The sequence below is a fragment of the Eimeria tenella genome, genomic scaffold (assembly GCF_000499545.2).
Source record: "Eimeria tenella Houghton genomic scaffold, Eth_scaff62, whole genome shotgun sequence".
NCBI lineage: Eukaryota > Apicomplexa > Conoidasida > Eucoccidiorida > Eimeriidae > Eimeria > Eimeria tenella.
Genome location: NW_013543428.1, coordinates 74,945 through 98,795, shown reverse-complemented (window position 1 = coordinate 98,795; position 23,851 = coordinate 74,945). Strand labels below are relative to the sequence as shown.

General features: G+C 52.1%; 2 protein-coding genes across 2 annotated transcripts; both read right to left on the bottom strand.

Moving 5' to 3' along the window:
- Positions 1-4,151: 4,151 nt before the first annotated feature.
- ETH_00000070 (bromodomain-containing protein, putative) lies at positions 4,152-11,700 on the bottom strand (the record flags this gene model as incomplete). The annotated part of the gene is made up of 14 exons (XM_013377773.1): positions 4,152-4,610; positions 4,807-5,068; positions 5,259-5,810; positions 5,945-6,570; positions 6,717-8,184; positions 8,315-8,668; positions 8,769-8,866; positions 9,114-9,173; positions 9,369-9,506; positions 9,945-10,006; positions 10,192-10,693; positions 10,923-11,028; positions 11,215-11,294; positions 11,434-11,700. The coding sequence occupies 14 exons, from the start codon at positions 11,698-11,700 to the stop codon at positions 4,152-4,154; spliced, it is 5,034 nt and encodes a 1,677-aa protein (XP_013233227.1).
- A 4,390-nt stretch (positions 11,701-16,090) lies between these two features.
- Positions 16,091-16,774, bottom strand: ETH_00000065 (RER1 protein, putative; the record flags this gene model as incomplete). The annotated part of the gene is made up of 1 exon (XM_013377772.1): positions 16,091-16,774. One exon carries the CDS (start codon positions 16,772-16,774, stop codon positions 16,091-16,093), a length of 684 nt encoding a protein of 227 aa, XP_013233226.1.
- Between the last annotated feature and the right edge of the window lie 7,077 nt (positions 16,775-23,851).

Below are 23,851 nucleotides of genomic sequence, written 5' to 3'. Positions count from 1 at the left end.
AACCCCCACACGCTACCACTGCTAGGTCTGCTGCCGATGATACAGTTCTCCCACGCCTGTTCAGAAGCTTCTTTCCGCCCCTGCTTTCACCGTCTCTGCGGCCAATTCAAAACTTATATTTCGATAACACAGTTACAGTACTGAGCTGCAGCCAAAAGTTTGAAATTGTTGCTACAGCCTCAGCAACCCAGACAGAGCATCTGCGTGTAACTACTTCCCAGTAGTTATTGGGCATTGAGCAATAATAAGCGCCAAAATTGGCGGAGTGCTATTAATGCCGTTGCAACCGCTGTCAATGTTCACCTCTATTATCCATGCTCGTGGGCACTTGAGTGAGTCACCTTGGGTGAGTGACATGGTTGGCGCTTCGATGCTTCTTTTTACTTATAAGGAGCCTCTTTTTACTTTTAAAAAAAGGCTTCAAAGCACCTTGTCAGTCACCGGAGGCGACCTACTCAAGTGCTCACGCTTAGTGTGAGAATGTAGTATAAATTATGTCAAGAATGGAGCGTGTGTGGCCGCAATGAACAAAGTTTGCGCAATATGCAACAGATTTACTTCTTGATCTAGTGCTTTGAGAATTCGTGTGGAGCTGCAGTATACGTAAGTGTGAACAGCAATGTGAACGTGAACTGCACGTCTTGTCACTAGAATTCCACGAACCCACTGAATCATGGAAACTTCAGTCATGAGAGGCGACGCACCGGATGCTGGCCCCAGCCCTCGGCAAAAGACACTAAAACGCCTAACCCACGGCAGGAAGTTAGCTTGTAGGACAAAAGAAAGTGTGTCTCGCCTAAACAAGCTCCAGAAAGTGGTGGTTCTGCTGCAAGAGAGCAGCATTGAGGCTGGCAAACTTGTGACTGAGTGCAGAGAGCGCTCGGGTAATCCTTGCTTATGCACGTTCATATCATATGGAGATACTAAAATTGCTAGGACTTCTGGGAGGCTGCGTGGTGGGCAAGCTTGCAGACACACATATTCACAATGACAATGCTGAATCGTAGCAACACGACTACAGCGACAGTCGGAGAGAGATTTACGAGCCGCGCTGAGCTTAGCTCACTGGAATCTACCGAACAGCCCTGCCCTACTACGAGGAAGGCGGTGCCGCATGCGTCCTCGCCAAACGTCAGCTACTGCTGCCGTCTTCCTCGTGAAAATCAATTGAGCCGTTTTGTGTCGAGCATTCGTGAGCACCGTAATTGAGTTTTTTAGGTGTCTACTGGCATGGCTTCAACGGCCAGACGGAATGACCAACGGCTGGAGGAGTCCAATAACCTTCTGAGTGAGTGACTTAGAGGCGCGAAGTGAACTCAGGACTCCACAGATGCCGTAGTAGAAGCACTCATAACCGGCAAGTGGCAATGATGAGTGCGTTGGTCGGGAGTTCGTTTGACACCAGTAGGATCGGATGGTGATGTGGGTGCTTCAGTGGCAGCCCTGCTGGTAAATTGTTTAGGACCAATACTTGCTGTTCTCTGAGCACACCAAGTGTCTGCAAGGGTACCTTCTGCGGTTCGTCTAACCTCTAGGAATCTCCAAACTGCGTGTTTTCAAGCGCAGCAATGCGCTAAGTGACTCTTTCTCGTCGGTCTCTCCACGTGGGGAGGCCCATAGGGGATGAAGAGCTGGTGTGCACGGCCTCGAGTCCAATACTCCACTACTCCGCTAAGGCAAATAAAAGCTGCCTTTGACTCTCTCCTCGTAAGCAAACGATGGACAGATTACCTACACTTGGTAAAGCCATTTGACTCCCTGCATTGCACGGTGCGCCGTAGCGTTTAAAGTTGGGGAGAGTTGGTCCTGCTTTGTCCCAGTCATGTTAGGCGCCTGTTAGCTCACCATCTCAAGGACTTGCTCATCTGCGGTCCGCACCAGCGCTTGTTGCCGATATCCGTCCTGCTTCTTTGCACCTCTGTTTCTTTTTATTGGTATATCGCACCACGGGTTTCTTCTGGAGCTTCGTAACATAGCGAACTGAGAGTGTCTGGCAGCATTCTGCTTCCTTACCCCGCCTAGTCCTATGACAACATCATAAGGTGTAGGTCTCACTACAAAGCTTCCAAACCAACATTCTCTTTCCTATTACATGAACAGCCGCATCACCGGTCGGCCGATATATTGTTTCTTCCCACTGGCGACGCTGAAGCAGCGGCCCTTCTCTAGAGGACATATTCAAAGTCTCAGCCGCTAAACTGTAAGCGGGTTTACGAAAATTCAGGGCGCAGCAGTCTCCAGAAGCGCTTTACATTCGTATCCAAGCATCTGAGAGACATATATTTGCTGGTTGCTTAGCCCTCCACAGAAACCAGCAGCCGGCATGCAGTGAAGAGTCCGTGAGCAGTAGCTCGAACCACCAACGCGGCGTGGCTTCCGGTTCAACACTGTAGGGAGCTTCATACGGCCGTCCCGCCTTCCCATCTTTTTTTGCTCTGCGTGCTAACAGTAGCGCCAGCAGCAGCCTCACCCAGTAAGCTCATTTTCCCCCTTTCAACAGACGTCCTGGGCACGTGTGTAGCCCGTACACATATGGCATTCCCTCATGTTTGCTGCAGGAGCCTCTGCTTCGAGCTGGAGAAGAGTTTGATAGCATTCAGCCGTGTAGCGACGGCACACAGCGGCTCTCTACCTTGTCGCCGTCCTGAGCGCTTCCTCTCCCGCAACGTTTGTGCTTTGCTGTCTAGCTGCTACCGTTGCTGTTCCCTCTATTCGAACGTATTAGTGGCCCTGGGCCCTTCGTTGTACGTTTGCCTTGGCCCTATTGGAGTGGCATAATCCCTAGCGCAGTGGCTCTCACGACCGCGCTCTTGCACGTTCCGTTCGACTTGCGAGCTTTCAGTTTCTGTGAGAGACAGTCTTTTCCGAAGTGCCGGCTGCCTCACACCATGCCTTCTGCGTTGCCGATAGGTGGGCGGTGTACTCCGTCACCTTTGTTTGTCTGAAGTGGGCTGACCGCCTCAGGTTCTCCACCAAGCCAAAGCTCAAACTTGCTCCGTCAACTCCGGCGCTCTTCCTCAGCGGCTTCCGATGAGCATTGCAATGCTGCCAAGTCTTGCTGATCCGTGATTTTTATGGCTTGTTTTGTCATTATGGCCCTGCACAGCTGGAGTGGCAGTTCAGGTAAGTTGTGCCCCACAAGTTTCGGTGCATGCATATCTCTCCCTCTCGCAACGGTCTCTGCAGTCACCCGTGGGGGAACACTTGCCACCGATTAGCTGCAAGCTGTTCAGTAAGGACTGCACGCCTAGTAGCGGAGAATGGTTGGAGCGTCCCATACTTTATTCCTCCAGTCCGTGTTCGCGCTTATATCGTTTGGGCAGGTCCAGCGCACGACAGTACCGCCTTCTTGAAGTCCTCTACGTAGACCGTGTTCCTGTTATATTGGGCACGGTTCTCACGTTACCAGCTTCTTCGTGTGGCAGCAGCTATGACACCTGTCACTTCTGTCATGCACGCTCTAGTGGAGAAATATGCCCCGCAGCTGCTCCGGCAGTGTTCGTGCCCCGATATTGGCGAAAACGTCCCTGACTCAACATTAAACGCTTCCAGGTTTTCGCAATAAGTGCTCTGCTGCCTTTGTGGCACACTTTCCTATGCACAGATTAATGAAGGACATTGTGCGGTCAGCACTAGCCCACAACGCAGCCCCAAAACGGACCCCTTAGTGGTCTTTCCAAGGGACCGCTGCTGTCTCCAACAAACCTATGATTGGTAGGCGAATTAAGCGGCCTTTGACCCATGCATTTTATGACGTTTTTTCCAATTACTATTTATGCTCTTGATACATTTCTCAGTCACGCTGTAGTAGTCATGTGATGTAGCAACCTAGTCCCTACTGGCGGCAGGCCTTAAGTCAGCAACGCTACGTTTCCTCGGGGCATCAACCTGCGAAAACCTGGTAATGCCTTGGTTACGCATAAATTAGTATGTAGCAACGCGGAATTTAGTCAAGTGTGCACCCCTAAACCACAGGGGCGCATTCGTACTTAACGAAAATATATACCAAATAGCAAACTGGCAGCAGTTCGTCTGTCAAAGTGCCCAACAAGCCATGCACATGTTTCCCTCCCACGTCTAGACACTGCTGATCCAACTAGCAGGGCTAAGCACATGAAGAATGAACTGTGTGTGTAAGCTGTGGGGAAGGCTCACCCTAAGCATAGCGCCACTTGCAATGGCGTAGCATTGCGCTGCACTGCAGCATCCTTCATTAAGCAACAGCACCAACAGCAGTCACTGTCGTGATTTCTACACGTTTTGTCGACATGCAAGTCCCAACATGCTGTTTTCTGGTGCGCTTGTACTTTAAGACGCCGTATGCCCCCACTGGGATTCAACCCTGGGTGAGACCCGTCTGTGCTGTGGCAGTGTCCAACATCAACCTTATTCACAGAATCACTAGCAGCAGTGGCGTCCCTTTCCATTCGAGAAGCCCTGCAGCTGCCAGTGGCAAGGGGCCTCGAAAGAGTAACGAGACCCAAAGGCTCCGCGTGTAAGAAAAGAACATCGAAAGCAGGAAGCCGCAGCATGCGCTGCCGCTGATGATGCTGCTGCTGCAGAGGAATCAACAGCTCAGTGGGCAGGGCCGCTACCCACAGATTAAGGTCCTGCAGCAGAAGACGCAGCCGGAGCAACAAATTCCATGGGTACATGGAGCTTTGAGCTCAGGGCCTGTTGGCAGCAGCAGTGTGCTTGTGCAGCTGCAGCAGCAACCCCCTCTGCAAATGAATTCGCGTCAAGAGCACGTGATTCGCGTCGAGAGCACGTGCTGACGTGGTGACTGAAGCCAAAGCAGTAGCGTACTTCAATGAACTTGAGCTCTTCAGACAGGCATTCATTTCTGCCGCTCTTGTGAGTGCCGTTGCTGACGCTGTGGTTGAAATTAGCCTGTATATCCGCTGATACAGCCGCTCGCAGCAACAGCTCCACAACTCTTGTCCCCAGCGCATGTGCGAGGGAACTCCTGAGTCCCGGCCTCCATCGTTCACCAGAGAGAAGCCTTGTCTGTAACTCATGCTTTTGCCTCTCCTGCTGCAGCTCCTCCATAAGGCGCCTTGGAAGGCTCCTGACATACAACCGCCGCAGCAACAGCGCCAGTCATCAGTTTAGCAGAGCCTCCAAATCCACTGCAAACAGAAATTCTGTGCCACACAACTACTTGCAAGCGTGTTCGGCTCAACGCAGACGGAAAAGCGGCACCCGCTGCTCCAGCACACGTCTTCTCGTAGTGAAGAGACAGTAACGCCAATGCGCACCTGATGATCTGGCGCTCCAAGCTAAAAAGACGGCGTCCACTAATCAAAGACCCTCTTTTCTGTTGCCAACCGTCAATGTCAGAGCAGCAGCAACGCGAATTTGACTCCGCGCTATCATTCGAAGCAGCGGTACCAAGGGTGGGTGAAAGTGTTGTCAGGTCCCCTGTACCTCCTGCTGCTACTGCCGCTGCTGCTGCTAGCTGGATGCATGGTGCAACAAGATATTCTCCCTTTGTTGCTAGGACTGCAGCTGCTGCATCTGCTTCATGAAGCCTCAGGTGCAGCAGTATGGGAATAACGGCAGCAGCAGCAGAGTTGCTGAGTGTGACAAAACGGAGCACCGATACGGAGACAGGGCAACTGCGGCCTGCGGCATCTCCTAAAATTTCTGTCAAGGGTCCCATGGGCTGGATACGGACAGTTTGTTGCTGCAGCCACAACTCAGTCTTCGAGTAGCTGTGGGTCCTGCTATTGTTACTCCTGTTCTCGCCAGCAGCCCAGTTTCTGCAGCACCGGGTTAGAGTATGGCGTGCGAAGCCACAATCCTGCAGTCTGAGCAAAACAGGACAAACTGTGAGAAGCCCGTCCCTGCACCAGGCAGCATACAGCCCTAGGCTTCGACGCAATAGCTGTTGTGAAGCTCCATCGCCAGGGGCGACAATAGGAGACCTGGAGCCAAGCCCTACCCGGTAAGGACTTCGTGCACCTCCAGCCATTCAGGCAGCTGCCCCACGCGACACATCAATTGCAACACGCATGCGGCGCTGTCCTGAGCCGCTGCTGCTGCTGCTGCTGCTGATTCTGCTACAGCAAGGGTCGCCTCTGCCTGTGTTCCTGCGATCTTACACACGGACGTTTCTTCCTCGCCCGTATGTCCTGCAGTGACGAACATTGCTGTGCCTGTTGCTGTACCTTTTCCCAAGCTGTCCGGTGAAGCGTCTTCAAGGGTCTCCGCTGGCTTTTGGCCACCTTCTTCCATGAAAAAAGCCTTGGCTAGAATACCATTGCTCCCCAATGCTTGCCGTTTCCTGCTAGTTCTGCTACAGTTGCTGAGCCGCAGTGTCAGCTTCGGGCGCCGCTTCATGCTAATGCTGCCTGTATCGCAGAAAATAGCCGCCGCTGGCCAAGACAACTCTGCTCCTGCTGATACAACTTTTGTATCGGTCGATGCAGATTCCCCTTGCGTTGCTTCTCTCTTGACGCTGGCAGCCGATGAATCTGTCGCCCGTGTCGGCCCTGCTGCTGTAGACACAGCCGGTACTGTGGCAACAGCGGCGCTTGAGAGACCTGAGTAGGAGTTAGACGGCCGATGCTGCGAGCAGGTCAGCAGCGCAGGAGACACAGTGGAGAGCGAGAAGTACAGCGGCGGTGTAGACAGAAGCTGCAAGTACTTGCAGTTTTGCTGGTGCTTCTGCACCTAACTTAGAGGTGGGAAGCGTCTTACGGAGCACAACTCACCGTATATCCCTGAGGTACTGGCCCCTGGCCCCTGCCCCTCCAGGGTAGCAAGAGGAGCTTGGGAGGAGGAACCTTCTTGCGTGTTGATTCTACTACTATGCGAAGCTTTGCTGGAAGCAAATCGTCCCGGGTTCGTTGCTGTTGTTGCTGCTCAAGATGGTGCAAAGCTGCTCCGTTTTGCATGTCGTGCATGCTTACCACCCCTTCCAGTGGCGGCGGCAGTAGCAGGGGACTCACACCCGCAGCACCTCCTGCACATGCTATTGTTCCTGCTGCGACTGTAGCGCCGTCTGAATTAGTTGGCAACTGCGGCACTACCATTCCTGTCAGCCAAGGCCCCAGAGGCACAGGAGCAGCAGGAGCGGCCGACGGAGGAAGCGCCCCATGGGTTACATCATCAGCAGCCAAAGGAGCAGCAACAGAAATCGCAGGAGGAGCAGAAACAGGAGCAGGGGCAGCAGCAGCGGCACAAGGCGGAGCAGCTGACATATCCTTCATGCCCATTGCCTCTAAAATCTCTGCTGGTGGGGCTTCAATGATGTCAGAAAGTCTAGGCGAGTCTCCCAGTGAGCGGACGGGCAGAAGAGAGCCACCCGCAGTATCCCCTGTTGAAACCGCTGCATTATCTCCCGCTGGTGCAGCTTCTGCTATTTGTTGGGCTGTAATTTCGGAATACAGGGAGGAAGCATTTACTGAAATAGCGGATGCTACCGACGGCCCAGGCGGGGTCTCAGCACTGTTCAGCGCGACCGACGAAGCATCTATGCCTCGAGTCCCACCTAGAGTTGTCGCAGAGCTTGCGCCTGCCGCGGTTTCTCCCACCACTGCTACCGTCGTGAGCTTCGCCTGAATAGCGGGAGGATCAGCCGACTGAATGGCTGTCAGCTCAGCGGAGCCAGGAAACTGGTAGGCGTCAGAAACTTCATGCTGCAGCTCCGCAATCTTCTGCTGCTGTTGCAGCTGAGGGTTGCCTCGGTGTGAATATTTTTGATGCTTGTGCTTCTTACTCTTGTGTTTTTTGCTGTCTGTGGCTGCGGCTGCAGCGTCTGCTGTGGGCAGGCCTGCGTCTCCACCCAGTTGCTTCACGTGACTGTGCTGGATTGCGAGCTCTCCCCGAAAAGCAACATCACCAGCCGCATGATAAACAGAAGTTTCAGGAACAACCCCCGTCATATCATTTGCCTGCTGCTGGTGCAAGTTGGTGGAGCCACTGAGCCCAACACTGCCAGGGCCGTCAGAGTGAAGAGACCCATCTCCTGCTCCAGATGCGCGCGTCATCGTCTGCTCTTTTTCCTGCATCTCGCGTTGCTGCTGCTGCAGCTGCAAATGCTCGTGCTGCAGAAGCTGCTGCTGCTGTTGCAGCTGTTGCAGCTGTTGCTGCAGTGTTTCTTGAGTTGCTCCCCTGTCCACAGAGCTATTGCTTGCATCTTCTAGCGCATCCTCACCCAGAAGGTCAACGACAAGTGCTCTGCAAGCGTACATAGCAGCGAGTACTCCATTACAGAGACGTCAACAGCACCAAATGCTACACCGCCAATAGTGGCACCTGCAACAACTGCATCATCAAGCAGTATGTCTGGAAGTGCACATGCCTGTACTTCGGATCCTTCGCGGCGGTGGCTGCATTTGCTGCCATTGCTGCAGCGTCATGTGGCTCATCCGAGCCTCGTTGCTGGTGTTGCATCTTGTGGTGTTGCAGTTGTGGGTGATGCAGGTTAGGATGTTGCAGTTCTTGTGGATTTGGTGGAGAGAGTGCTGTTGATTGGTGGTTTCGCCTCTCCAGAAGTTCAGCCCTGGCAGCTGACAATGCTGCAGCGATGGATGGCTCTGCTTCTACTGCTGCTGCGGCTGCTGCTGCCTCTGCATGCTGTAGCACAGGCGGCGCCGCTGCTGCCCCTGCTGCGTTGTGCTGAGCAAAGGCGCGCCAAATACGGACGACCCATCGGCGCCATCTGAGTAAAAAGCGTGCAGCACCGAAATCGTCTGAGCCACATACGCATGATGCGTAGCGTCAGCAAAAAAGCAACGAAGAATTGCTGAACTAGGGTTCACCTCTCCATGAACTTATCCCGGCTCTTCTCCGCCACACGATGCAACCAACCACACTGCTGGTCGTTCGGGGGATTGAAGGCCATGCAATTTGAGTACACCTGTTGCAGTTATAAAAGCAACCGCAAAAACGTCGACACCTGAGGACTGGGGGCAAGTGTGATGTGACGAATGCAAGTGATGTGAAGAATGCAACGAGAGTGTCGTGGAGGCTGCCAAGAAGAGAACCGTTTGTCTGCCCTACTGTTCAGGGCCCCTACAGACGACCATGCTCTTCATTTCCCTCCATATGTATTCTCCGCCGCAACTGCTACGTTTGCTAATGCTACTGAAGCTGTTGCTGCGTACCAGGAACATGTCTTCAAAAAATTCCACCGGATGGCGATAGTCTCGGGTAGTCAGTTTGGTCTGCAAAGTGTACAGTGGTGGGGGAAGTGTACAGTGGTGGGAAGAAAAGCCATCTTAAGACAACGGGAACGACAAAACTTATTTGCACCAGATCTCTGGTGTTTCAAAAAGCTTCGTTTTCCCATCTCCATGCTGCTGCGGAAGCTTCCTGTGGGCTGCTACCTATCTGCTGTTGCCGCGGCAACTGTGGCATACCCAGATGGTGCCGTAGTCCATTGGCCTAGCAATGACAGATTTATACGAGGTCTTGACCGCGTCAGGAAGCTCGGGGCTGTCCAAAACTGGAGTGAGGAAGAGATAAGCGTAACGATCTCCCTTTAGGGGCCTCAGGATCTGCAAAGTAACCCCACGGCAGCAGCAGCAGCAGAGGCACTTATGTAGACACCGCGAACAAACATAAGCAGCAACGCATGCGTTAGCAACAACAGCAAAGGCGACAGGAAGGGCTATACAAGTTGGCACGGGCAGGTATCCAGATGAAAGGAAGTACAGAAAGATGCCACGCGCCGGCTGGCAAACGTGGACACACTGCAAGGAAAGATAAAGAAACCAGGGCTAACAACGCGGACAGAGGCACAAACGGAAACGGAAAACAGCTATGCCTGTTCAGCCTGATGTTCGTCGTGAGCGGGATATTAGAACGGGAGTACGACACGCTAGGTATTAATGCTTCTAGAGCCGCTTGGACCTTCAAGCAATAAAAAGCCTCTGCACAACAAAATGCTCAAATGAAGTCCAGAATCTTGCACGGATGCGGGGTAGAAAGCGTACATTGTCTCTGCAGTAGATGTACCAGCTTTTCCCCGTCGAAGAGTTGTCCGCATCTATAGTCCCTGCAGGTTCAGGTGCAACCACAGCAGTACCAGCAGTAGAAAAAGGAATAAAGGACGCAAGCGCAACCGCACCAGGATAAATAGTTCGCGAAGAGTGAGCATGCTTATTAAGTCGCTGGTCCACAATGTCTTCCCAGACTACCGCCAAAGCCAAAGTCCGCCGAAATAGCACGCTAAGAACGCACCTTGCCCTGTCAGACCCCCCACATCTCCGGGCCACGCATGCGCAGCACCAATGTGAGCCCCTGACGCTGCAGGGGTAAGCAGCTCTCTGGAAGGAGAGATACCCGAAAGAACAGAAGCAGCTGGGGCCTCTGAAGCCTTCTCAGGAGCAACACAGAATCCCTCGACCCCTTTTGACAAAGTGCCCTCTGCAGCTGAAGTACCGTCCTGCGGTGCAGTCGAATTTCTCATGTACGCGAGTCCACCTACATACGGAACCGCTGGAGAAGCCCCCGCAACGTCGCCACCCGCTCCCTCAGAGCTCAGCTGCTGGTGTTGGAAGTCAGCAGCACCTGAGCAATTCGGAGCCGCCGCTGCAGCGGCAAGAACTCCCGTTGCTGGTAGCGAAACATCGGGTACCGACGATATCCCAGAAGCAGCGCGCTTCGATGATCCCCCACTTTTGTTCCGAGGCCCCGCCTTCTGCTTTCCGTGCGAAAACTGCTGCTCAAGTGCCGCCCACAGCTGCGCAGGCATGTTCCAGCAGCAACAAAAAGTGCAGTATCACGGTTAATATAATTCCAGGTTTTAAAACGGCTCACAGCCCTCCCCAAGACTAGAGCCATTGCAGTAGCAGCAGGAGTCTAAGTGGAAACCCAGATACAGCAGCGCCATTCGATTTAACAGTAGGAATAGTGCAGCTGGCACAGACAGCAGAAGCAAGGCTCCAGCATCACTCCCAGTGGGCGACTACCTTCGAATCCTTGTACGCCTTCTTGAGGTCCTCAAGGCTCCGTGTCTCCGCCTCAGCGCACAAACGCAGTACAAACTGCCCAGCTGGTGTTGACCCATCGTTGAATCTGCACATACACAGATTGCACCGAAACCACTAGGCTTGTCAAGGGCCTGGTCTCTTCAGAACCCTGTGTTATATTAAAGCCCTAGGGATCTTGGAATTCCCAAAGTTTCGGCAGCTCTCCCTGCAACCGAAAGCAGATATGCAGCTTCAGCTACACTTAGGACTGCCGTAAGTAGCACTAGCTGACGTGCGGCAGTTGCGGAAGATTAGCAGCAGGTCAGAGATGAAAGCCTCCTCGCTTCTGTATTCGTCTCTCTCAAGTTTTGCCTGCATACCCGACAAACCAACGCGCACACATAAAACCTGCAGCGTCAAAATCATAGATGTAGAGAATCAAATAAGGCCAAATATGGTAGTGTCGGCTAGTTGTTGAACTTGTTGTTCACGATTTGTAGCCAGCCGATACCTCCATAGTGCGCAGGTCCATTGGATATTTTATGATATCGTAGTATGTAGGACACTCCATCTGCTCGACATCAACCGGTTCGAGAAACAGTCGAAAACTCTTTGCGCGGCGCCAGCCATCTAGAAGACCCGCGAGCTTCCGCTTTACGTGCCTTGCAAGGGATACCCCAAGACCACAAGGAGCCCCACGCTGGGGGTCTGCTCCCGCATTCGCCCCACCGTCTGCCGGAGCAGACCCCAACGAGAAGCCAGTACCTGAAACTGGCATGGTGACACCGCTGTGCGCGCTGTCCTTGTCTCTTGAAGGCTACAGGAGCCTGCCCGCTTCTAACGCGCACGGCTGCAGCAACTGCTGCTGCCGTGCTGCTGCCGCTACAGCACAGCAAGACTGGAGGTTCTCGCGGTCATTTTTAAGTGCATTGTCTGCTTCTTCTGACGCGCCAGTGCTGCTTCAACGCTTGCAACTGCTCGCAACTGCAGGAGCCATTCTGGGGGAAGACCGCAGCGGAAAGCGCCTTAACCTGTTCACCGAAGGATCCCTCAGGTGGAAAACGCACAAACAGCAGCAACTGCACGAGACCCCCTCTAAATTGAAAGACAGTGAGGAACTGATTAGTAACGCCTGCTGCACCAGAGGGTTGAATGTGATGCAGACAAGGATGGCAATAGTGCTTAATAGAAAGTGTAATCCTCCTCTCTCGGTCTGTATCTACAGAGTGGCTTCATGCGGTGACCAGTAGAAGGCTGGCCGTGTGGCGTGGACAAGCTGAGCATGCGTGGTACTATCGTTTGATGTTGACGATGGTGTTTCCGCCACTCCTGTCATACTTTCCTCTTTTCCTTAAGAGTCTTGTTCTCAGATCTGTTGGCAGGGAAAGTAGTACTTGCTGCATGGTACATGGATACAGGGGCCCAGCCGCAGCTGGGTCGGTCGTGCCCGTTGCATGCGGGCTGCAGTGAACCACAGCTGTGACTAAACGCTTATTATTCGCAGAATCATAGCTAAATTAATTATTGACGAAATAGTGGCTGTAGAAGTTCAAGGTATGATCTAGAGGCTGCAGTTCTTGTATAAGAGGTGATCCCAAATCACCCGACCACAGTTGCCACTGCTTTTATTGTCGTTGAGCAAAATCGTCCTTGAGTTTTGTGTTATGCATTATCGCATTTGGGTCTCTTCCAGTTTGGTGCTCTACATATGCCAGCAGGAGTCCTGAGAAGGGACAGTGCATGATGGGAATGCAACCAGCTGCCTAGTGAAGCATGCGGCTTGTAAAAGTGCCCCAGCTGGCCCTCATGCAATTCGGTGCGTGCATTTCGCCACCGTTCATGGAATGCGCATAAGCATTAAAGTATTGGGGGAATCGCGTGCAGCAGTGGCCAGTCTTCCTCTGCCCGTTTAGCGACGCCCCCCGATAACAAGATGCAACAGCGGCAGCAGCTAGAACAGATCTTTGTCGTGCTGCTGCTGCGTTGTGGCATGTCGTAGAACAGACGCAGCGCGAAACGCCTCGCGTTGCTCTACAAGCCGACGCACACTTGTGAATGCGTTTTTGGGTGTAAAATCTTCCCTTCTGTGAAGTCCAGGGAGGCAGATGCTGGGTATATTGTGAGATGAAAGCCTTGCCGTAGGGCGAGTTGAAAACTGTGAAGCACATTTCCGATTTCGCCGTAGATAGCAGAGCGGGGGTTGTTAGTGGGAAAAGCAGTACACATGAGAGAGCAAAACAGCTATGGAACGTCACGTTCAGTAGGTAAGAGGGTTGTAAATGGGAGGGAAGCAACGGCGAATATTGAACTATGGCCCCGCCATCTTGACGTCGATGTGATCGCCAGTCAATGAGGCTGGTTGCTTGCTACTAGCTCATTGCCGCAGCGGCAAGGGGGACGTTCCCGACAATTGCGTTTTTTCACCTTCGGCAGCCCATCCTGTGCAGCGGCAGCAGATCGGGGGTACTAGGAAGTGGGATCATATTTGTGCAGGAGAGAGTCTTCGTTGTACGCTTACTCTGGATCCATGAGTCCACGGGAATGCACTCATTAACGCCATGCGTAGCAAAGCTTACTGGAGACGCATCACGCTTGCCAAATTTTGAAGGGCTTCCCATTAGGTGAGTTCAAAGAGCTTACAATATGGTGCCAAGACGTGTGACTTTATAGGTAGGTTTTTAGTGCGCGACTTTAAGAGCGCACTGAAGACTTACCGCGACTTTACGAGCGATGCGGGCTACTCCAGTTCACAGTACACTTGTAAATGTCCGCACGGCAGCAGCTATGACACTGTAAGGAAAACGAGACAAGTTGTCTTCAAGACGCCTGGAATGTCCCGAATTTAAGTCGTACAAGTCTGGCATATCCCGAGTGTAGTTTGTACAGGCTCGGCATACCCTACAATGCAGGTCGTGCTGTCTGGGACAATACCGGCGAGTGGCTTTTTCTCCACGCATGTCCAGCGTCATTTTCCCTGTCTTTGTGGGCCTAAATTGTTATTGGTAGCATATACGGGCATTTCTAGTTTTTTGAAGAAGGACTCTCAGAAGTGCAGGAGTGGCACACATTGTCAGGTCGATATGCTGCAGCTGCCGAAATACTCCATGAGGTCGTATCCTTGACACCGTAGGCTCTTGCAGTGCTTGGAGCCTTTCTATTGGGGCCGCATGCTGTTCTGAGCAGTACTGTGTCTCACAGTAAGACAGTAACATGATGCATAGAGAGTGCATATGCAAAAGCCAAGCAAAATCGACAGAGCTCTTGATTTAATCAGTAAGCCTCAGCATGTAGAAGCTCATGCGCTAAATACGCTGCAACTGTCGAAATACTTCATGGGGTCGCAACTTCAGCACCGTGGTTTCTTGCAGTGCTCGTTATCCTGGGGAATTGCTAAGCTCGACAAAGTCGGAAAACCGTATCTTCGCCGTGTTGAGCCTTGGAAAACGAAGACTGCACGGTGTACTCTGCTCTAGACCAAGTCCGCATTTCCAACTCGGCGTTCTGGAAACTAAATGTTCCTTGGCCGGCCTCCTCACAGCCGTGTCTGGCTTTCCCTCTAGTGGACCATTTCTTCTAGGAGTCTCTACAAGCACAGTGTTATATTTGGACGCCTACCTAATTGGGCCAGTTTTCCGAGGCATCTGCCTGACATCTTGTAGTTCCCTACCAAAACGGCATCACACTCTTTGCGAAAGAAGTTCAGACGTTACGATGTATGTAGGAGCACTTCAACGTCCACATGCTCCTGGGCTTATGTGTGGCCCCATGCACTTCGCTGGCTCAGCTTACCTAGCTTGTACGACTCCTGTTGCTAACTGGAGCAAAAATGTTTATTTGGACTCAAGAAGAGTCGCAATAGTATCAGCTAGGTTGCCAGCAGCTGTATCATAGCTGATGGGGGACACCGGTTCCCCTCGTGTTGTTCACAGATTTCTGAAGTGCTCCGAGTGCTATCTATTCTTTCGTTTTTCGAGTCACGCGTGCAAGCAATTAGTCGAAGTTTCCTCACGGTTTTTGAGACAGCGCGTAAGGTGCGTCGGGACTGTTCCTACTTCTTTTAATCTCTCGCAAACAGGTTAGCAAAGTCCCCAGGTTAGCTACTGCAAAAGGGCACCCCTTGCGGCATACCTTGTTTAACTGTAGAGGTTGCAGCGTGCTTTCGCCCATGGTAAAGATCTGCAGCATACTCACGTGCTCAGTGCGAGCTCCCGTTCACTGCTGCCGGCAGGTCCCCACCGAGTTTACGCTTGAAGCAATGACGGCAACCAGATGCACTTCCGTATCCTCGGACTCAACAGTAGACTCCAATGATGCTTCTAAGTGTTGTAGCTGTCCGAAGATGGCTACCTCTTAAGGGAACATGGTTCGAAAAGACGGTTAAGCAGTTCCCGCGGAGTTCTGACGGCGCAGTCACTTGGGGCGCAGGTGGACCAGCAGGCTGCCAGCGTCTTTTGTGGCTGCTTTCAAGCTGTTTAGTACGCAGAACTTCTATGTGTGATTCAGAGGAAACGCATGCTTTAGTACAGCAGTTCCCAACAATTAATATGCAGGCTCGTACGTGCACTCTCTCGCCCCCATCGTGCGCATGTATCATCTGACTAGGCCCGTCCCCAACACACTTCCACTGTGTTTAGTTACACTCTCCCTTCTGTATCGGTTTTGTAGTTGTGTTCAACAAAGGCCTCAGTTTTAAGGACAAGAAGGCGTTGGACACAACTTCAGCATGAGTGTTGACGAGGCAGCTACGTGACGGCTACGAGCTGCCTGGAGGACACTCTTTGGCTGTCAGCAGTCTCCGTGATCGGTAAAGTTTGTTTGTTGAGGTCTGTCAGATGCGACAGAGTAGTGTGACTGAGGGCTAGCTTCTCTTGCGTGCCGCCCTCCCGCCAAACAAGGTCTTCATGCACATGGCCTCAGTAGAGAAGCAACATATGATCCACCCGTTTCCTTGTCCGCTCCTAGCAAGACAGCCGCTCTGAGAGGCAGACGGCGGCGCTGCGGTGCATGCTGCATGAAAGGAACCAAGGCGTCTGCTTGCAAAGGACGCCTCTAAAAGGTCATCTTTTAATCTGCGTACACTCCCCTAGCGGCTGTATGCACAAAGGGATACGTAATTTTGTCGCAGAGCCTCTACGCTTTACAATAGTGTTCATGACACCATGTTGTAATCATCGAAGGACGTATGTCGCTGCGAAGTGTTCATGAGACACGTAGGAAGGGGCCGTCGCTGTAGAGGTGGCAGATGCTTTGGTAGGGCTGTAGTTCTGCCCGCCGCTGTTGCCGCCGCGGGTGATGTCGCCGTAGGTTTGCTTGCCCCACGAGAAAGGAAGGTACTTGTATTTTATCATTCTCTTTACTTGCTGCTTCATAGTAAGAATAAAGAGGAGTATGAAGTAGATCAGCAGGATCGGCCAGAAGACAGGCAAGTCGAAGACTTGGAAAAATGTCATGCCGATAGCGATAAGCAAAGCTCGCATCCCCGAAACCCACGCTTTGAACTCAGGGACTTGGCGCAAGAAGGGGCGAAATTCCCCTGCATCACCCTGCGCGCCACCACCTCCACGGACAGGTAGAACATATTCGTCTGTCTCCGGGTCCACCTGCGGCGAGATGAAGCCAATGAGGAGATTCAACAGATATATGCCCAGTCCGTAGCTCACTACAAAAAATCCAGCTAACAAATACACGCGAACGATATAGAAAGCAAGACATGCGAAAAATGCAAGCCAACGAGTCTTCAGATATAAAATGGATCTATTCAAGTACGTGCTGCTGACGCGGCCCACGCTCGCCCACACGCGTGAGGAGAAAGGCTGTTCAGCCAGCTCTTCTGCACTCATTGAGGCCATCATCGTCGTCACAGCCCTCTCCTCTGGAACCTTGAGGAAGGTTTCTTCACCAAGCTCGACCCCGAGGGTCTAACGGAACTCCGGAGGGAATGCTGCACCACGTATCCTGACTCCACCTACCCCAAAAGGCTTAGAAGTGCTGCGTTGGTGGGAGGGAGGAGGATCTGTAGGATTGGACGTGAGGACGGACCTCGCTCCGTCAAGCAAGTAAACAGCAGCAAGCTCCTCAGTAATGCTCGGACGCGTCGGGGGAAGCCCCACGTCGCAAAGCGACACACAGTCTTTTCTTCTGGAGCTACCGGGGCTCTTTCAATATAAAGAGTCCACAAAATATAAGCCATCTAGCTACAGACATGCTACGACGAGCATGGGTGGTTGGGACTGGAATTGATGGCTGCTGAGGCGGCTGCCACCCGCGGCCGAGGACCCCAACGGCAGCTGCACTTGTGAGGAGAAAGGCGCTGTATGGAAAGATATTGGAGTCAAATAAATTAAAGCCATACTACAGAACGAAGACAAATTTAAAACAGGGGCGATACTCACCAGCCCGTCTGGGGCCATTAACGCTATGCACGTGCAGGACACTACGAATGAAGTCACTACGGTCAGTATTTGCACGACTCCTTAGAGCATGAAATGAACGGATGCTAGTTGTTCCTACCTTCAGAAGTTGAAACTGAGGGCGTTTCTTACCTGTCGAGCTTATGTGTTGCACGAACAGAGCGCTTTTGCGTCAAAGACTAGCTGCGGCGGTCCGCCAAACATTCGCAATAAGTTAAGACAGCCCTCTAAAACAAAAGCAAATTAGAAACAAACACTTCATGTATCAGCCTGGGTGGACCCGTTGACGCAGTGCACGTGCGGGATACCACGAGCGTTCTTGCTCCAGCCAATATTATCTGCCGAGCTTACGCGTTGCAAAAATGCAGCGCCTATCCCTGTCAGAAACCGACAGGGATGGTCCGCTAAACAATTGCAGTGAAGCTCAGTGTGTAGAAGCGTGCACTACCAATCAGGTTCACGCTAACGTCAAAAAGCCAGGTGGAACGTCACAGCCCAGAGAAGGGCTGGAGCCCCTCACTCCCGTACGAAAGGCAGTAGTACGATAACAGTTGCAGTACAATACAATACGTCGCTCGGGGCCCCTCCCTACTGTATTGAATACATGACTTGGAAGATAGTCGAAGTACACTACAGTACAACTATTCGAGGAGGACAGCACTACCTCCATTGGAGAGACTGCAGAACGGTGAGTCGTATGGCAGTGATGGAAAACGAGAATTGCTGAGCCCCCACTGCGCAAAGTCTTTACGTATGGAGGTAGAGTAACACGAATGCAATCGCGAAGGTACCACCCGCAGGACGCGATTTTCTTAACCCTCCTACATGTCGCTGTCGCGGCAAGAGCCCTAAGACAGAGCATGAAACGCCGGCAAATTCAGAGGGCTGCTTTCGAAGAGAATCGTGGCTAGCTTCCCAGCGAGATGCCTACATTCCGACCCCGAAGAGCGTGAGCATGCCCCAGTCCACTTCCAAGGGTCGGAAGAAAACACGAGTTGAACTAACAAGCGCATAACTGGGCTCCACACCAAGTTGCATTCTTCCTGCCGCTTGTTGTGAAAGTTTAACGCCATGTATAAGGAAATTCAACATGTCCTTCCAGCCTATTCTTGAGCGTGATGTACAAAAAAACAGTCATAAAACTGTCCCGAGCAGTGCCCTGTAAATGTACAAACTGTGGTACCACACTGCGCATGAAGAGACGCTGTCGAAGGGCTGCACAGTGGGAGAGTAGAAACTTGCCGCGACAGCCGATTGCATGAAGAACCTTATGCCGCGACACCCGATCCCATGAAGAACCTTATGCCGCGACACCCGCATCAGTTTCTCCATGTGGCGCGTCAGAAGCCTAGGATACTACTGTGAAGGCGTGGCCAGAGAATTCATCCAGATATGGGTGACGACCCGATGCGCCGGACACTTCCCAACCCTACCGCAGTGACTGCGTGTTAGGACGCTGTGATAGTGCATCCTGGGTCATGCCGAAGAACAGTCGCATATGCTTTGCATAAGACAGCTCATTCAGAAGCGACGAAGCCATGAAGTCCTCTCCATGCGCGAGCCCAACCGGAGCCTGTGCCGGGGGATCTCCCCGGATGACGACACGATCGGCAAACTGGTGCCCCTAAAAAGCGAATATGAAAGAAATGAGCGACTTTCTGAGAAAGGTGTGTTGCAAGGCGCCACTTCACCCCAAAGCCAGCTTCACCACCAAGTTGACACGTCCCAGGGAGCAGGGAGGCTCCGTATGGACGAAACCCGCAGATTCCTCGACGCTTACGACTGCCCAGCCGCGTCCAGAAGAAGGCGGGATGCCGTAGACTAATGCGGTGACCATGGTGCATCTACAATCAGAAGCGGTGCTCGCAGAGTCCTTGCTGGAGAGCCCGCGGTCTCATCCCGCCGAACGGAACGAGCCCGACTAATGAAAAGCCGTGCAACAGCATAGCAAGCTGCAAGCTTGACTACATATTCCCAATGCACAGTAGTGTCCATGCTCGCGAGATCGGGTTTTTGCGTGCTGTCGTCCGTCGTGACGGTATGGGCGCCAAATAGGGAACGTTGGAAGCGGCTGTTGCACACGGTTGCAGTCTGAGGCAGTGGAGAAGGCGGGAGGGTCATCGCAGATAAGCCACACTTGGGCCGAGCCAGAACTGGACCGGCAGAACTCGAGAAGGGGGGCTTCTCAGCACCACCCTACTAAAGTCAGGTTAACGGGAAAACCAGCCTCATGACAGGTTGGCAGCGCGCGAAGGGGTATACGCCAACGCAGGCAGAAGTTGCAAAAGCAAGTAAGTGCGCAGCGACTCCACGACAGATGGCGGACAAGTCCCAAAAAACAAAGTGCCGCAAAGAGCAAAGCCACCTAGTGTAGTCGGCCTAACGCTTCGCACAAGAGAAGCACCCTATAGCAAGTGCCGCAGAACGAACTAAAAACATACCCATTACCTAATTCCGCAGCTGCAGTTGTTCCGAAAGCAGTGCAGTAAAGAGCGCCAACGACGTAACGCAGTGGAGACTACCGAAACTGCACCTATTGCGAATGGCGTGTCATAATGCTCGTGCGCCAGCGAAGTATAAAAAGCGATTTACTGACGCGTGCCCCCGAGCCAGAAAACAAGAACTTTGTGCAACCCAACTTGCAACAAGCAGACGAAATCTCTGGACGTGGCCGTAGCCGCGCGAGTTGAGAATAGCCGACCTCGAAGTACGACTAAGCATGCTGCGAGAAGGCTGCCGAGCTAGCTACGCAAGCAATCGCAAACAAATAGCTAGACTCTCGAAAACTCGCGCCACCTATAGGTCAGAGCAAAGAGAAACTAACCAGTTTACTGTAAGTTGCATCCATCTAGCACTGAGGACGTCCAAGCCGCTTCGCCCAAGGGCCCCTACCCAAAACGTAATAAAAAGCACTGGAAGACAGTATGGATGTCTCAACGGCGGCCTCGCAGTAAACTAATCTATATATACGTTGACTTGCAACTCGCAGTTTGAAAACAGACCTGAAATCAGGCCTTGCAAAGTCCGTTTGCAGTGGCACTCCGGCTACCGCTTGAACATAGAATAAGGTCTCAAGAAAAAGCAGTAAAAGTCCAGCCTCAAGATTTACTGCCATAATCAAATAATAAAACTGTCAGAAAGTAACCCTATCGAGTGACGCCTCGTCAAACCCATACGAAGCACTGAATGTCCCGATAACTAATTTCAAATAGCAAAAAGGCGGAGAACAGCCACCAAAAAGAATATATTCAAAAATGCATAGCAACCATGCCCTACGGCGCTACGAACACTCGCAGCAAAGCCAAAGGCTGACTTACTCACTTACCTCCCATTCCCATAAACAGCCAATCAAAACAGTGCAACGCTCCCGCAATGTGGCGAACAAGAGCCAATAGCTCGACACGTCTCACTGATCGCTCCCTACAGAGTGCATTCCCAAAAACAGACCTGCAATTGGCCGCTTGGAAAGAGCAAGCCAGCTTTTCAGCACGTACTCGACACGCATGCCCGTGGGGCAGCCTACAAGGAGAATGGCCGGGCAGAGGACGCCACGTTCTAAGGTGTGCTGCAGGACAGGGCGTCTTACGCCAAACAACTCCCAGTTCACAGGGCGCGGCACTGCCCGTTGTCTAGCCGTCCGCCGGGACCATGCGAACTTCGACACCAGGAAGAGAGCGGGAAGATTCGTATACAAGACGTTGTTGGGAGGAACCAGAGTTTACTGTGTGGAGCAGACCCCTTTGCTCATAAACGTAGTTCAGGGCTGCGGGATTAGGAGAACGTTCGAAACTAATGTGCAAAATGGTGCGTTGCAGAGGAAAAATTGAAACAATAATAACGCGTTAGAGACCGCAGCTGAGCATTAAACTCCGGGCCGTCCCTCGCCAGTATGATGACAGGCCATGATTGCAAGTGAACAGATGGGAGCAAGCAAAATACTAGCCAAGCATCGTGCATCACAGGATGCAGGTATCAACTTTAGGAGCTTAACTCCCACTTCCCCAGACTAGTGTACGCTGCTTTCTCAGCTCACTTGCTGCAACTGTTGTTTTGTCCAAGATGCGCCTGAAGGCCCTTCCAATACTGCACATTCTCGTACGCATTGAACATAAACAGGGGACTCAAAATCCACCTTGCATCTATAGGATCCACATAGAAGCCCTGCGATCACGGCAAAATAAGTACATACATCCTTAATCCAAGCCAAAGATCCTCAGCAAAAACTGCATGTACACGCCATCCGCATACGGGAACTGCGAGTCAGCACCCAGCACACACCCTTACCTGTAACAATGCAAGAGGCATACAGGGAAAACTGCCTTCAAAGTTATTAAAGAAAGACGATGCTTTGCATGGCAGCTTACAGCAAAAGCACTGTCACTAAAAATCCAATACCAGCATATGGTTCACTCACAGACTGCAGAAAAATATTTAGAGCCGATCCATGACCTCTGCTTACGAGTTTCCCTCACAGACTGCAGAAAAATATTTAGAGCCGATCCATGACCTCTGCTTACGAGTTTCCTCACAGCAAGCCAAGCTGTGCTTAAACTGTCGACCCCACAGCAGCAAACCAACTTTATATAGGAGGCAAAGCAACGGATATGCAGCGGCCCAACAACGTACGAGCTGACCGCAAGAACAAGCCGGAGGTGCCATGAAATACAAAGTGAAAAGGGTTGTCTGGACCGTTTATGCATAAAATATACCAAACTTAGGCGGCACACGCCGCAGTGCGTTTACAGTCCATGACCAGCACCATAAACCTGATGAACCCATGCTCTTACGATCTGAGTCCCGAATGTGGGTACTGCACACGGAGAGTCCTCTTCCTTGGCACGATAACGCAAACAAAGTTGGGAGGCTTTCCGTAAGCACAACAAACAGCTCTAGTCAGCACCCGCGAACGTACGCCCTGCGCGCGGTCGGAAACACAAAAGAAGAGCAGTTCGAACCCGAGCCACCTTGGAATTCTGTCAGCTCAAACGGAATCTGGTCGCTTAGATTCAGTAAGGGAAATGCCGCAGACGTGTAGGAGATGCAGTAGGAACCGCTGCGAATTACGACGAAAGCAATACCAAGTATAGGGAATGATCACAACAGTAGTGGCGAATGCCATGGAGCCGCACAGCCTGTGTTGGCGTTACACAGCTCGCCGCAGCAGCTGATCCGCAACTATGGCTAAGGCTTCATGCCCGACGAGCTGATTAATGGCGCATATGGGATTATTAAGACGACGTCGCTGCATATAGGCACAGAGCTACGCTTGCGTAGCGCAGAATGACAACCTACAAACTGCATGGATGAAGTTGCAGTCAGCTTTCCGTCACCGCTAGCTCGTAGAGGCACAGCTCATGAGATGAACTCGGAAATAGGACGCAAGAAGCAAGTACGATTGCCCCGACATTCTCGCAACGCAAGGCTGCCTGTGAGCGGCATCCGCCTAGCACGGGGGCGGCTTCATAAAACGCGGGAACAAAGCTCACGTCCTGTATCCAAATAACGATGAGCTAAAAATGCAGCTGATTATTTGATCACTGCGCAGTGGCTAATGAGCCTCCCTGACGTCTTTTCGTCAGCCATTCCGAAGCCTTCTCATAGGTACGTACGACAAGCACCGAGCCTACTCCCTGCATGCACGTATACGCCAAATACCCTGCATTACCCTGCGAAACCCCAGCAAGGTCCCGAATGCCTCAATTGAACATGTTACGTGGCACATCCAAACAGAGCTATGACGAACTTTGAAGCTAGCCTAAGTCCACAAGAATATATCTGATCAATCACACGCACTTCCTGGTCAAAAAAGGCAAGCCATGGTGTTTGCTCCGCCAACATCCGCCAATGTACTCCATCTCAGACAGCTCACCGAGTTGTATGGTCCCGGAACAACGTATGGGTGCGTGATTTGCAGATGTAGCACACTTTCTGAGCAAGCCACAATAGCTCCACTGTTACCAGAAAACAACATTACCAGCTCTGGATCTGATCAACTGACTGTGTCGAATAAACAATCCAGCGGAGTACAAGCTGGAGCCGATGACTCTCAACAACGCCAAAGACCTTCACAGGGGGTCCCCGCGCCGTGACAACGGCGTGCCACACAGGTTTGCCCACGCATTATAAAACATCACCAGATAAAAATTCGCGATGCTTTGCGGTAGAAGCATACCGAACACACACGCACAGCTGAACTCCCGTACTGACAGAGCCCTTGGTTTTACACATGCACCACCGAACTCACCAGCTAGAACCGCAGCATCCACGTCGACAGAAGTACCGGCGTCCCACGAGCCAAACTATTAAATCCACTCTCAAGCGAGCAAACCGAAGGATTGAGCTCAATACTCCTGAAAGCGTCCCAGCCACACACATCGAAAGCATTGCGATGAGAAGGAAGCAAAAGCCATCCAACAGCAGGTGCGGCGCACTGGGGGCAAGTAACCAGCGAAAGAACCTGCTTCTGTTTAATTATGCGGCCGACGCTTAGCATCAAAGCACCGTCTGAACATTATATGG